Here is a 15000-nt window from a genome sequence, read left to right as displayed (position 1 = left end):
AGTTTCCCATATGATTGAAATGTAATCCATTTCTTCTGATTGGTGTCGTATATTTATTTCCAAATCTCTTTATTTTTTTACTTGTTCGAAATCACAATATGCTTTACCTTACTCCCAAATTGATGATGTTTTCTCTAGAGAGAAAGAAGGATCTTCAGTAAGAATACGGTCAGCAATATATATATATATATATATATATATATATATATAGTATATATATATATATATATATATATATATATATATACCTTTTCGTATTTGATATGTGTTATTTATTGTCATGTTTACTTTTTTACTCTTGTCATTTTCTGTGTGTAATGAATCTTGTCTTTGCCACTTTGATATCATTATTGGATGTATCTTGTCTTATACACACACTTTATCATGCAAGAATGGCACCGGTTTATAGGATTTTCCATAGAATGTTATTTACCTCTATACTACTACTTCTACTATTATTTACTGCTTGCTTGAAGGATTCAGAGGCTCTGATGTGCCTTTAGACCTAGACCGAAGAATGTCTCACTTATAGTAATAGAATAGTCCTTTTGATTTCTCGATTTTTGTATATACACATGAAGAGGCCTAAAGCTAGCATACCATTTTTTTTTCATTCAGAATGTGTTGCTTGGTCACTGCATAGGCCTATGTAGATGCATCATCACATGTTCTCTCTCTCTCCCCCCAAAACACTCCCTTACCTCCGGCGAAAGGTTGCAGCAGTACCAGCTATAAATATTCATGCACACTGTTGGTGGTGTAGGCCTACCGAAGAGAGTCCGAGATGTACAACTGATTTAACATGTACCATTTCTCTCCTTATTTGCCGCCTAGACATTGGTAAAAAGGATCCCGGATGTGAGTAACTTGTCAGATCATATTAGCAACCCCTCCAGTTTTGTGACACTGGCACTCTATCTCTCTGCTTTCGGCACTCATTTTGGCACTCTTGAAAGGAGCGAGGGACACTTAACGAATACAATAAGGAAGGAGGGATCAGGGTAATTTTATTATTAAACCTGTATTGCTAATATCTTGTTTTGGCTTTTAATTGCAACGCGATTTTGTGGAAGCCAAATGGAACCTTATGGCTTCGTTTGTTTGAAAACCACTAGAGGAATTTATTTCATTGTCAGAGGGACCTTATTTACTCAGTTATACGAGCTAGTTGTTAGGTTACTGGTATTAATAGTTACCTGTGATTACCTGCGTAATTGAATGATATAGAAGGTACTAGGAATTTGTTAAGATTAATATAAGACAATAGGTTATGGTAGGCCGGATATTGTAAAAATAAGGCCCAAAATAAAGAAGATATTAGTACTTTTTGTTGATGAATGAATTTTGTTTATATATATATATATATATATAATATATATATATAATAATAATATATATAAAGGAAAATAAACAAACTCATCGACAAAAAAATCAAGTCTTAGATGCTAACAGTCCTTACCTAGACAACAAATTGTAAATTAATAAAATAAATACAAAACCAGATAATATTTACCTCGCTACCTTTAATATTGACATAGTGTTTACTTTCATGACCTCAGCAAATGCAGTTTACTATGTTAGGACTATTATTTAGTTATTTATGGTCATTTAGTTATTATTTAGGTATTTAGCTGGGTTTTCTGTAGTTATTAGTTCAGTTAACGCCGCATATCACTCGCCATCACAGCACCGTAATTCGTTCACTTTCGTAATACGTAGTTTAGTGGTAGAAGGAACCACTCACGCACCGTAGTCAGGTGGGCTTAATTAGGGTTCTCAGGTAGGGCAGGCCTTCTGTAGATTCTGATTATATACATATAAAGACAAAACCTACGAAGGACAGTGAATCAATGGGGTACCGCTGCATGGCCTTTCGACTCTGCTCAGTAAAGGACATGAAGTCGAAAGGCCTCGAAGCCGCACTCCATTGTTGCACTTTCCTTCGTGGATTTTGTCTTCATATATATATATATATATATATATATAATATATATATATATATATATAATTAAAATTCAGTAGCAAGATATATATATATATATATATATATATATATTATATATATATATATATATATTATATATATATATATAAAAATTCAGTAGCAAGCAAGATTGCAAGCATTAAGCTAGGCAGACTTATTTTAAGCGCTGGTCCTGATGATTTCCAGATAAAATTCCATAACTAAATAGAATTAGAAGAAGAGAGCTGATCCTAATTTGATATGTTTTATCACTTGAAATCTCACCTGTGAGCTTAAATGCTGAAAAACACAATGGGACGTCCTCCTATTCAGCACCATAGATTAGCTTAGCTTAGCAGCAGTTGCCTGCAATGAGTTGCCTTAAGCACAGAACGACTGCGCTGGCTGGCCCCAGGCTTTTTTTGGCAGAGCTGTCATATTAAAGATTGTCTACATATATTTATATATATATGTATATATATGGCTGTGGCAGATTTTGTCTCTGTGTCTGTCCGTCTGTCTGTCTGTCTGTCTGTTAGCTTTTTATTCCCCATGTTTCTCTACGACAGAATACTTGTCAGTGAGCTATTTCGCTTGATTGCAAGTCAGTCTCTCTCTCTCTCTCTCTCTCTCTCTCTCTCTCTCTCTCTCTCTCTCTGTTATTCAACTCCCAGCTGCTCCCATATATTCTGCTGAAGCCAGTGTAATGTGTGCCACCCCCCCCCCCCCTACGCCCCCGGCCCAACTGTATTTGCCAAAGACAAAAACATTTATGACAAATAAAATTCCCCAGCCCCCTGCAGTTGTTTAAATTATTTGTTGTTAAATGTTACGTGTGATTTTTGCTCAGAACCAAAAATTTAAAAAAATTATTTTTTGCTAAAAAAATGTACATAGAATTTATTTTGAATTGTTAGTGTTTACTTTTTTTTGTCTTGGAAATTATGATTTAAAAAATGTAAATAGAATTTATTTTTTAATTGTTAGTATTTTTTTTGTCTTGGGAATTGTGATGTGATAATTTCGAGTGGTATATTTGTAGGAAAATGTTCAGTTTATTTTTTTTAATTGAATTATGAAGGATCAGAATCCAATTTTCGTTGCAGTGTATCTCTGTTTGATTAATTTTGTTTTGTGGTATATATACCTTGTGTTTTCGTTGTTTGTGAAGTGGAAATGATTTGGTTTTGTGTTGAATTAGTTTGTTTTTCTATGTAAATAATTATACATATATATATATATATATATATATATATTATATATATATATATATATACATACACTTATATATATTCATACATATGTATATAGTAGATATAGATTTTATATATACACGTATATCATGCATCATATATATATAATATTATATATAATATATATATATATATATATATTACACATCTACATACATATATGCATATATATATGCATAATATTTATCTATATATATATATATATATATATATATATTACTACATATATATATATATATATATATATATAGATATATATATATATAAGATATATATATGTATGTATTATCTTAATACAGTATACATCACAGATGTTGTTAAATGTATAATAACTATGTAATTACATTTTCCGCAACATATTACTAGTATCTCATGGGACAGGAAGTGGTACGTATTAACATGTTAATTGTGAATTTGATGGGTATTACTGCTTAAAACAATTACATTATCAGCTCTTGGCTGAGCAGTAATGCTGAGTAGCATTGTTGTTGAATTTATATATTTCATTAACGGGTGTAATTATGTAAGTAATATTGTCTTCTCTTATTTTTATTTGCAGTATGAATTTCATGTGTCCATGTTTCATATCCATGTTCCAGGTGAATCTTCTTCTAAACTGATATTTCTAATATGTAACTTAAATGTTCTTTTTCGAATATTCATCCTTCAAATATTTCACATTATATTGATCTTTATTATTGACTTTGTTTATGAAGGTTTACTTCTAAAATGTTCACATTTTCATCAGACACATAATTTATGTATAAGAAAACCTATTTCACAGTGGTATCTTAACCAGGAGAGAAATTCCCTTATGGGCGAATTTCAGAGGTGGGGGGGGGGGGGGGGAGAGAATTGTGACCACATATTGGCAGGATCAAACTGGCTCCAGGACTGCACAAAACGCAGTGTAAATCGGTCCGCACTCCTGAGAGGTCACGCTGGGCTATCTCTCCGCTAGCTTGTGTGTTTGTGTTACTATTTTGTTTCATATTATTGGAAATGTACCTTTTAAGGCAGACAATTTTGGAAAAGGGGTGGGTGAAGGGATGACATTCTGACATATGGTGAAAAGATTTGTTTTTATTAATATTATTGTTATATTTGGATGATGAAACATAGTCATATGAACAAGCTAACAAAAGGAGCTATTGACTTGAAATTCAAGCTTCCAAAGAATATGGTACGTTCGTAAGTAGTACGTAAGATGAGGTAAATGGAAATACAGAAAGAAGAGAGACCACTTATTAAAAAAAATGATAAATTAACAAAATTAAAAATGTATTAAAATGCAAGTAGAATAGTATTAGGATTTGTCTCCCAAATGTCCATACAGCCATCATTCAAACATTCCAGACTCAATTGATCCTCTATCGGTGATTTATGCGTCTAAAAGGCGCATTTACTAAATGCACATCTCGATAGCAAACTGACTGCGAAGCAATCAGCCATTAAAAGCATAAATGAAGCCATCGTGTTTTGAAGACCGAGAGGTGGGTTTACGTACTTGTATTTTTTGTTGTTGCGATTGCTGTTTTAAATCGGTGCATTGAATGTCAAGGTCATTTGGTTTATAGAAACAAATGGCGCGGTCTATCGTTGTACAACGTTGCGAGCAGACGTCCCATTCAGCTCAGGGCTGCTTTGTTCCATTGATCGAGTGGCGCGGAATGAGCATTTTGTTGTTTTCAAAGTGGCAGACTGCAGTATGTCATCGTTTGTCTTATTTCACAGAGAGAGAGAGAGAGAGAGAGAGAGAGAGAGAGAGGAGTGTTTCATCGCAGCCGGACATAAAGGCAAACGCGTATAAAGAGAAAACGCGTTACTCCGGATCGCGTATCCGTTAAGTAATGACGCCATTTGTATGCTCGCTCAAATTCGGCTGTTCCCCATTCGCTTACTTCGATGGCATTCCGCTATTCCGCATCCATTCGTTCTCTTTGTGTGTGGACCCCCTTGGTTGTTATTTCTCTCTCTCTCTCTCTCTCTCTCTCTCTCTCTCTCTCTCTCCATGAAGATGAATACTATGTAGTACTTTGTTCTCAACTCTCTCCGGTCTGTTTAACTTTTACTTGTTTTTTGAAGGAAAGTTTTGTCCTTGGCGTTGTTTTTTTATCTTTTTTTTTTGAGGTGTGAATTAAATTTTTTTTTTTTTTTTTTTTTTTTTTTTTTTTTTTTTTGCAGTTGGGTACGTATTTTATTTTGGAATTAAGTAAGTCTTACTTACTTAATTTGTCATCTTTATTTGTCAAATTATTGATGTGAACTCGCTAAAACGTTAGCGAGAGGAAGCTTTTGAATGTTTATATTTAAAAATCATATGTTGTGAGTTTTAAGTGAGGGTTTTTGAAGTTTTCATTTCTTTCCTATTTACTCCTCCTTCTTCCCTCTATCCTTACATCTATCCATCTCTTACTCCATACGGAAGACATCCATAACTGCAATCTGTTAGATTACTTTTGCCCGTTTACTATGTTATTTTGTGTGTCGTTTTCACTTTGGAGATTATTGATATATTAATATAATAAGGTGTAATTGTTTTATATAACTTGTAAATTTATTTTGATTTTCTCTCTCTCTCTCTCTCTCTCTCTCTCTCTCTCTCTCTCTCTCTCTCTCTCTCTCTCTGCATATAAAACGACGTGCAATAGTTTTGGATTTATTGAAACACGCTCGCTCTTACGTACCCAACAAGCTTGAAGAGCGTATGCGTAAGTGTATATATATACGTATGTTATGTACGAATGTCTGAGTCATAACTATACTGCAGGCTTCACCTCGAGTTAAAGCTGTAAACAGAGCCATGTTCCTTGGAATAGTTGGGAAATGGAAATGTGACGTTGTTTTTCAGACTCTGCCTCAGTCCCTGTCGGTTATATTTATTAATTGCATTTCAAGATTTTTTTTTGAGATGGCTTTGTCTGTCCGTCCGCACTTTTTCTGTCCGGCCTCAGATCTTAAAAACTACTGAGATCTTAAAAACTACTGAGATCTTAAAAACTACTGAGACCTTAAAAACTACTGAGACCTTAAAAACTACTGAGATCTTAAAAACTACTGAGACCTTAAAAACTACTGAGATCTTAAAAACTACTGAGATCTTAAAAACTACTGAGATCTTAAAAACTACTGAGGCATGACTGCTACAAATGGGTATGTTGATCACCCACCCTCCAGTCATCAAACATGCCATGCAGCCATCTAGCATCTGCGGTTTGCATTTTATTTAAGGTTAGAGTTAGCCATAATCGTGCTTCTGGCAACGATGTAGGGCAGGCCACCGCCAGGCCGTGGTTGAAGTTTGGTGGGTCGCGGCTACAGCATTTTACCGAGACCACCGAAAGAGATATCTATTTTTGGTGGCCTTGATTATACGCTGTATAGGAAATTCGATTGCGTCGAAGAAACTTGTTTTTGTGGTAGTTTCTCTGTGGTAATGCTGTTTATGTCATGCCACGTCTTGCGGTTGTTTACCTGGTAAGTCTCAATACGTTCTGAGACAGCTGTTTTTCGTTTCTTAGTGTTTTGCAGTATTTTTGGCCTTTTACTTACTTTTTTATTGTTTATTAATTTGATTTTTTTATTTTTTTTTTATTTTCTGATAACTAGTCTCGTCCTTTTGTATTTCCTGGTACCTTCTCTCTCGTCCTTCAAATGGACACCATATTCTTTGCAAACTAGAATTTCAAGACAGTGACCCCTGTGGGGTTGTTCCTTATGAGTAGAGTTCATCTTCTGGATAATAATGATAACTGAAAAAATAATAATAATAACAATATTAATGACAATAATAACAATTCTGCTGATTTTTGCCTTTATATCAATGTTATTGTTAATGGGATAGTTTTCCTGATAACTTTACATAAGATTATTGTGTTTAAACACTTTCATTATTAATATTGTTATTTGTGTTTTTTCCTCGTATTGAGAATGAAGAGGCTTATCTTCGAACTTCTAGACGGTACGAAACGTCCACACAAGTGGGACTTGGAGTCTCGATCCTCTGGCACATTGCCATAATAAGTCATCACCATGGCATTCAAATTTACTCTTTATTGAATTCTGTGACGTGAAGGTCATTCGAGGCTTACGGAGGTTTTGATTGGTAATTACCACGGAGCGTAAGACGCCGTTGGCACAGAAGCCCCGAGCGAAGGTCCACTTTTCGGATCCAAGGTCGAGCAAATGAAGATTTGTTGTAACTCAAATCCGGACGAGCCCCAGAATGGATATTGTCGCTTTCTTCCTTTCTGGACGCCGTGTGGCTTGGGTCGATCGTAGAACAATGACGACTTGACGGGATAATTCTTGGGTCATGTTTTCTTAATACAATATCTCTCTCTCTCTCTCTCTCTCTCTCTCTCTCTCTCTCTCTCTCTCTCTCTCTCTCTCTCTCTCTCTCTCTCTCTCTCTCTCTCTTTCAGTTTATTCAGCGACTGACAATGGAGTAAAACAACAGTCTTTATTCTGAGCCCACAAATTCTTGTCCGGCTATTGGTTTGAAAGTAACATAAATGAGAGAGAGAGAGAGAGAGAGAGATTAAATGACTTCGAAATCTCCAATTCAGAGGAACATAAGAGTACATTAGCCATTTGTATTCATTTCCAAATTCAGTGAGAGAGAGAGAGAGAGAGAGAGAGAGAGAGAGAGAGAGAGAGAGAGAGAGAGAGAGTTCCCCTAGTGGCGGGCTCATTTTCACGCCGAAATTGTATGCCATTATTATACAGGGACCTCAATTCAGGTAACCTGAACTTAACCGTCCCTAACCTGTAGGGGCCATGTTTAAATGGGTCGCCGTCAGCTAGGTTCTTCCACCTTGTGGTTTTTGGTACCTTTGGATTTTAGTATTGTTTCTCACTAAGTACAGTTTTCCCGCTGTGTAGAGTATATTACTCATATGGGAAGGGCTTTGTAATTGTGTGTAAGGTCGAGGTGTATTTTCTTCAGAATGTTTGTGCTGTTTTATGTACACAAACACTCATTCATACCCATATGATATATATATATATATATATGTATATATATATATATATATATATATATATATGTGTGTGTGTGTGTGTGTGTGTGTGTGTGTGTGTGTGTGTATGTATGTATGTATATGTATATGTGTATATGTATAGATAGATAACGTGTATGTGTGTGTGCTATATGCATTTTTGTAAGAATGTAATATATGGTTATATAGCTCGTTAAGTAATGTTGCTGGGAATACTTAAAAAAATATATTTTAAGCCCATTGTTTTATGTTATACACACATAAATACACACACACATGTATATATACCCTATTTAATTTTCTTTTATTTTTCTTTATAAAACAACGATAACCCATGGTATTATCCAAACATCTTATAAAGACTGATTTTTATTCAGCATCCTCTAATTAATATTCAGGTTATAGGACTAACCCCCGGGGTCGATGCCCCCTGAAAGGCAAGTTTAATTGAGGTGTCGTCAACCCGTACGGCACCGCCCTTTTCTCCTTCTCCTTCTTCCTCTTCTTCACACACGCCCACGCCTCCAGAGAGAGCACTTCCTTCCTCGGGTGTCACCCGCCCTCACCCTCGACGCCCGACAGGTAGGATTCTGCTGCAGCTGTTGGTGTTTCCCGTTTTCTTTTTTCCTCGTTATCATCGTTTCTCTTTTTATTTTTATTTTATTTCGGATAATTTCTCTCGAAAGAGAACAATTTACATTAATTTCTAACTCACATCGGGATCGAACCCAGGGCGCTAGCAGTTGACATCCTGGCCGTTCACTTGAGAGGCCGGGGTTCGATCCTGATGTGAGTCAGAAATTTGTTTCTGTGAAATAAGTAAATACGTAAATACTTACGTTACTTATTCACGTATGTATGGATATATGTATGAATGTGTTCGTTGTATATATATATTAATATTAATACAATATTATCTATATATATATTATATATATATATATATACACACACCATATTATGTACATTATACAGTATATATACATATATGTGTGTATGTCTGCATATATGTATGTATGTATGGTATGTGTGTCTTCATCGTCCACCGTACTGTAATTGTTTTTCTTTTGCTGATCTCTTTTCTTAAAACTTATTATCTCACTATCTTCATCCTTTTCTGTGTATCAAGAGTCCACTCATATTATTAATTCCTCAATGTCTCTCTTCGTTTTCGATTTATTTATTATTTATTTAATTTTTTTTTTCGTCATCTTATCTCAAAGCAGTCCGTCATTTCTTGAACTCTTCATGCACGAAATTCCATCTAATCTTTTTCTCTATAACTTCTCATTTATTGCTCTTTCTAATATACACCCTCTCTTCTCCTTATTCATTCTCCATCTTTCTCTCTTCTTATTCATTCTCCATCATTCTCTCTTCTCCTTATTACTTCTCCATCTTTAATTATTTTCTCTACAAATTTATCTATCCATCTTCATATAACTCCTTCATATTCCATCCTCATAAACCCGTACCATCTGATAATTCCCCTGTCCTTGTATTTTTCCTCCGCCATCGTGTTCCTCCCTCATTATCACATTATCTTCTGTGTAATCTTTCATCATCCTCCCCTTCCTCTTCCTCCCAGTCATCTCTCTCTTCCCCCCTCCACCCCCCTCCCCCCTCCCCCCTGTATCTACATTTCTACAGATCCTCTTTTTAACACCCATAAGCAGCTCGTTCACTGAGCCCTCTTAAAATCCACTAATGTGTCAGAACTGGCGAAATGGAGACGCCTTCATTCTCTCTCTCTCTCTCTCTCTCTCTCTCTCTCTCTCTCTCTCTCTCTCTCAATGCTTCCTCGGTAAGATAATTAAGGGGCTCATACTGAGACCTTTCTCTTTAGATAAATGTATGCAAATCGTTTATAATTGGCCATTAATATGAGGACTCTCTCTCTCTCTCTCTCTCTCTCTCTCTCTCTCTCTCTCTCTCTCTCTGTCGGCGTTCTATTCTCGAAGCGGACGATAGAACTCTTTCCCTATATTTGAGTATGTATCTGTTAACGTAGACAGTTATATCTGTAAAATGTTGTTAAGTGACTTTTGTGGATCACATATATGGAAGAGAGAGAGAGAGAGAGAGAGAGAGAGAGAGAACAGAAAACTAACAGACGTTGGTGATGTACTGCCTCGCCAAAATGTATAGACCAACAAAATGAAAGCGCTTCTTTGAGGGTATTCCTCGGCTCTCTCTCTCTCTCTCTCTCTCTCTCTCTCTCTCTCTCTCTCTCTCTCTCAGAATTTCACCTCTTCCAGCCCATAATCCTCGCCTAGGCAAATTGCACCTCAGTCGCCTATCCAACGGCGGTTTTTATTATCCATTTACCCGTGTCTTGAGTGTTGTTGGGATTCGAGATGGCCTGTAGGTTGTTATAAGCTGAATTATAAATTCAATTATAAATTCATTCACTTCGTTTTAAGTGTTAATTCTCGCGGCCGGTATTGGTTCTCGAGGGACTTACAGATACTTGGAGGAAGGTGGGATCAGGGTATGTTTTGCAGGGGATTTTGAAGTTGTAATGGGAGATTCAGGCCAAGATGTATGTTTCGTGTTTTTTGGAGAGAGAAAGAGAGAGAGAATTTTTAGGCATGTATATTTTATTTTCACCGAGTCGTGCTTTGAAAATAGAGATATTAGAGAGAGACTTTTCAGACATGAATATTTTATTCATCCTTCGTGCATAGAGAGAGTATTTTACACTCCATTCATAATTCAGAGAGAGATAGAGAAAAATTTTTAGGCATGGTTATATTTTATTTTACCCAGTCGTGCGTTTGAAAAAAGAGGAGAGGAAGAGAGGAAGAAATCTTTTAGACATGGATATTTTACTTACATTCCATCCGTGCATGAGAGAGATAATTTACTTACACTCCATTCATACATGAGAGAGAGAGAGAGAGAGAGAGAGAGAGAGAGAGAGAGAGAGAGAGAGAGAGAGAAGAATATTTTATTTTTGCCCAGTACACGAATTTAGAAAATGACATTTATCCCTTTGGCTGCATTCTTTGTTTATTCAGTGCACGAATGCCGAAGAAAGGCAATTCACGAATCTCTCAGTGGACCCATTGGACAAAACAAAAACCGCCTCATTTGCCCTCCCAGTTGTGCTTGGAGAAACAGCACTCGGCTGCAGAATGGGAGTATTGTCTCTCGTTTTAACCAGTAAGGAAGGTGCCCCACGGGGTTCTCTGATATTGTTCCTGTATTCTGATACTTGGGGCAAAATGGTACTCTTGTTGCTCGTTCGTTTTAGTTATTTTTTTTTTCTTAGGATAGTTTGGGCATTGAGAAACTGTTTATCTCTTGTTGCTTGCTACTTGCTATTTGTTAGTTGCTAGCTGCTATTGCTAGTTGCTTTGGGATGTGTCGCAATTTCCGACGTGTGATTGATGCACGGTCGGTCATTATCTGTTTAGCCTTATTATTTTCGTTTGGTGATTTCTGAAGCACGGAATCGTTAGTTAAATAAGTCGTGGCTCATCCAGGCTTGAAATGGCAGTGGTTGTAACTTAATTTTATATTTGTTTCTTTAAGTTTTCTGCTTCTTATGTTTCTTATATGAGTTCCATATTGGTGTTAGTTTTCAATAAAAGGAAACTTCTTTTTTCTGTCCGCCCTCAGATCTTAAAAACTACTGGGGCTTTAGGGCTGCAAATTGGCATGTTGGTCATCCACCTTCCAATCATCCAACATACCAAATTGCAGCCCTTTAGCCTCATTATTTTTTATTTTTTATTTAAGGTTAAAATTAGCCGTAATCGAACTTCTGCCAACGCAACAACACAGGCCACCACGGCCGGCTACGAGTTTCATGGGCCGGGGCTCATACAAGATTATACCGAGACCACCGAAAGATAGATTTATTTTCTGTGAGATTGATTATAAGCCGTACAGAAAACTCGATTGCTCCGAAGAAACTTCGACGCATTGAGTCAGATAATCCCTCCCGCCGTTGCGTTGCCCTGCCAATAGAGTTAATCAGTCCGCCATTCGTTTTATAAATGTTAAGATCCTTTGACTTGTTGACATTTCTTAGTTGCTTTAGATTTAGATTTAGATGTTTATTTTTTATATGTATTCAGTGGATTGTACAGCAATGAATTCACATACGAAGAACATAGGCAACAACAACAACAACAACATAAGCAGCAGGAACAACAGGGCTTCCCTTTCGAAAGCCGTACCTGAATATGGGAGAGAGAGAGAGGGTAACGGGTTTCAAGTGAACAATAGGCAGTATTTTAACTCTATCCATTCCTATCGGATGAGTTTGTTCGAGGGTAAGAGAGATGCTTGCCTAGACCACAAAGACTTCTTTTCCATCACGGGTATCGGAGCGACGTTGGTTTACCGGTTTTCTGGAATCGTTTGAATGCTTCAGATAGAGTTATCTAGTTACGTGGAGCGTTTTCAGCGTTTAGTATGAGTAACATGCTGAAATATATAATGTTTGTCATTGTAGCAGCCACATTGCTATATTAGCTTCTCTAATTCCTCACACTTTTCCGATGCGCTTGTCACTACAAAGCCTTATATGCAATTGCAAGAATATCTAGTCATTCTGATGTCCTTCATATCCTTGGATTTGGGTCTTAGGCCTTGTAGAGACAAGCGTATCCGAAAAGAGTGAAGAATTCGAGAAGTTAAGAGGGCATTGTGGGTTTTAAATAATCGCATACGTATCCGGTAAAAAAGTGACCAGTAGATTCTGTATTTGTAGCATGTCTATGCAGTTCAACACGAGATTTTAATCTAGAATGAAATCGCAGAGCAAGAAAAGTTTCATTTGTCTGGCTTCTCTGTGAAGCGTCGCCAGAGTAAACGTGTTCTTGCTACCAAGAACTTTGATGTAGTCTTGAATATAGGTAAAGATTCTGACTTAGTGTCTGTTGTTTTGTATGAGTAATATATGTTAGAAATATAACCTATTTACCAAGAACTTTGATGTAGTCTTGAATATTGGTAAAATTTTCACGTAGTGTCTGTTGCTTTGTATGAGTAATTCGTGTTAGAAATAGAACCTATTTATGCAGCTCATCGCAAGGTCTTGATCTAGATGATATCACAAAGCTAGAAAAAGTGTTGGATGCCGAATCACAGAGAACGGAGAAAGACGGACGAGAACAGGTGAGGAATAGAAGGAGAAGCTCTCCTGACATCGGATCCTCCTTGGAGGAGGAGGAGGAGGAGGAGGACTTGAGAAGGATGTTGAGTCGCCCTCGAACGCCCAGAAAGAGAGCGGCGAGGGGCCGGGGTGGGTGGGGGAAGTAAAACAATGTTATCAGGTTAGATTTGATCGCAGGTTGCAGGGTTCGAGGGAGAGACTGCGGTGCTCTTTCGTCGCTGGAGGTCACCTAACAACAATGCGATCAACGTGGCTGATGAAGTCGCTGTGATGTGAATGTGGATTTTCGTTATTTGAATTAGTTTTTATACTCGACTTTGGTTTCGTTTTCCATTGCTTGCTTTGGTGTGTATCGGGTCTGTTTGTTAGCGAGTTCATCTCATGAAGCATCATTTTATTTTGATCTTTGAGTTTTTGGAAACTTTTAAAATGGATGAATAATTAGAAAAGCATTTTATATTCATGGGAGTTTATATGTGTTATACATGCATTATTATATACATATTTGTACAGATACACAATGTAGAAACTTGAAAATACCACACACATCTTCCGATATCCCAGCAGTATCAAGGAATGACGAGGATATGCACACCACAAGCGTTCAACAATAACTTCTTGTTACTAGTTGGAGTAGTTCTACAGAACTCCACACGACTTACTCCTTAGGCGCCCCCCCGCCCCCCCCCCCACCTTTCTTACACCCCCACCCCCACCCCCCAGACGCACGGAAGATAGTCATACACTCATACCTTCTAAGAGTGTGTACTGGCTCACCCTCTTGACATTGAACTGGCTGGATGATGAGGTTGTGGCTGAAGTGCTTTCAGGAGACGTTTGTTTGTGTTTGTGTTTGTGTATTTGCGTGCGTGTTTGTTTTTTAATGCGCCCTTGTTTTCGTGAGGTCTGGCACACACACAGAGTGAGAAAGAGTGGTGAGAGAGAGTGAGAAGAACCTGTGTGTGTGTGTGTGTGTGTGTGTGTGTGTGTGAGCTTGAATTAAACCAGACATTGCTTTAAGGTACTTTTAAATTTTTTTATATCTGTGAAATTCTGTAGATTCTTTTGAGGTCCAAGACATCATCATCAATAACATTATTATTATTATTATTATTATTATTATTATTATTATTATTATTATTATTATTATTAGATGTATTATTTACCCGTATCAGTGACCTTCAATCAACAGTGGACAAATGGTTCAGAACGCCAGATAACATATGCGCTCAGTACCCGCAGGTATTGATCTCCGAGGAAAAATTTCAATCCTTGTATTTAATTCCATGTTTCTGAAGGGAAGGACAAAACCTCATTAAATTTCATGGAATGAAGAAATTCCGATAGCTTAAAGCATATTTAGTTGCAGTATATATTATGTATCCTCCATTTTTGCATAAACACGTTCACGGGTACGTATTTATTTGTATGCATGTGTATTATGTATCATGTCTACACACATTCATTTACACTAGTGACCGACGTGGGAAAGCCCGTAGTCATTCAAAACGCGTTCTCTCTCTCTCTCTCTCTCTCTTCTCTCTCTCTCTGTGGGCGGCTGTCACGTTGTTATTATGTGACGTCACTCAGGTGTGATGTCGCGCACCTGTTGCCTTTTCTTGATCCGGAAATCCGCGAAGTGGGACTTCGTAGGAG

The 15000-nt window shown here is 36.9% G+C and overlaps 1 protein-coding gene across 6 annotated transcripts in view; it reads left to right on the top strand.

Moving 5' to 3' along the window:
• Positions 1-15000, top strand: part of LOC135206683 (GAS2-like protein pickled eggs) — a 129946-nt gene that overhangs the window by 55535 nt on the left and 59411 nt on the right. For 5 of the 6 annotated variants that reach the window (XM_064238082.1, XM_064238078.1, XM_064238079.1 and 2 more), the window contains one exon: positions 835-1020. The exons of the other annotated variant lie outside the window; for it this stretch is intronic. In XM_064238082.1, coding sequence (XP_064094152.1) covers positions 835-1005 — 171 coding nt within the window. In that variant the 3' untranslated portion in view covers positions 1006-1020. Of the gene's footprint in view, positions 1-834; positions 1021-15000 lie in introns of those variants that run through there. 6 annotated transcript variants of the gene reach the window in all.

Source organism: Macrobrachium nipponense, chromosome 31, assembly GCF_015104395.2.
Source record: "Macrobrachium nipponense isolate FS-2020 chromosome 31, ASM1510439v2, whole genome shotgun sequence".
Taxonomy (NCBI): domain Eukaryota; kingdom Metazoa; phylum Arthropoda; class Malacostraca; order Decapoda; family Palaemonidae; genus Macrobrachium; species Macrobrachium nipponense.
The sequence above is the reverse complement of the archived record's forward strand: the minus strand, read 5'-3'. Positions and strand labels throughout refer to the sequence as shown.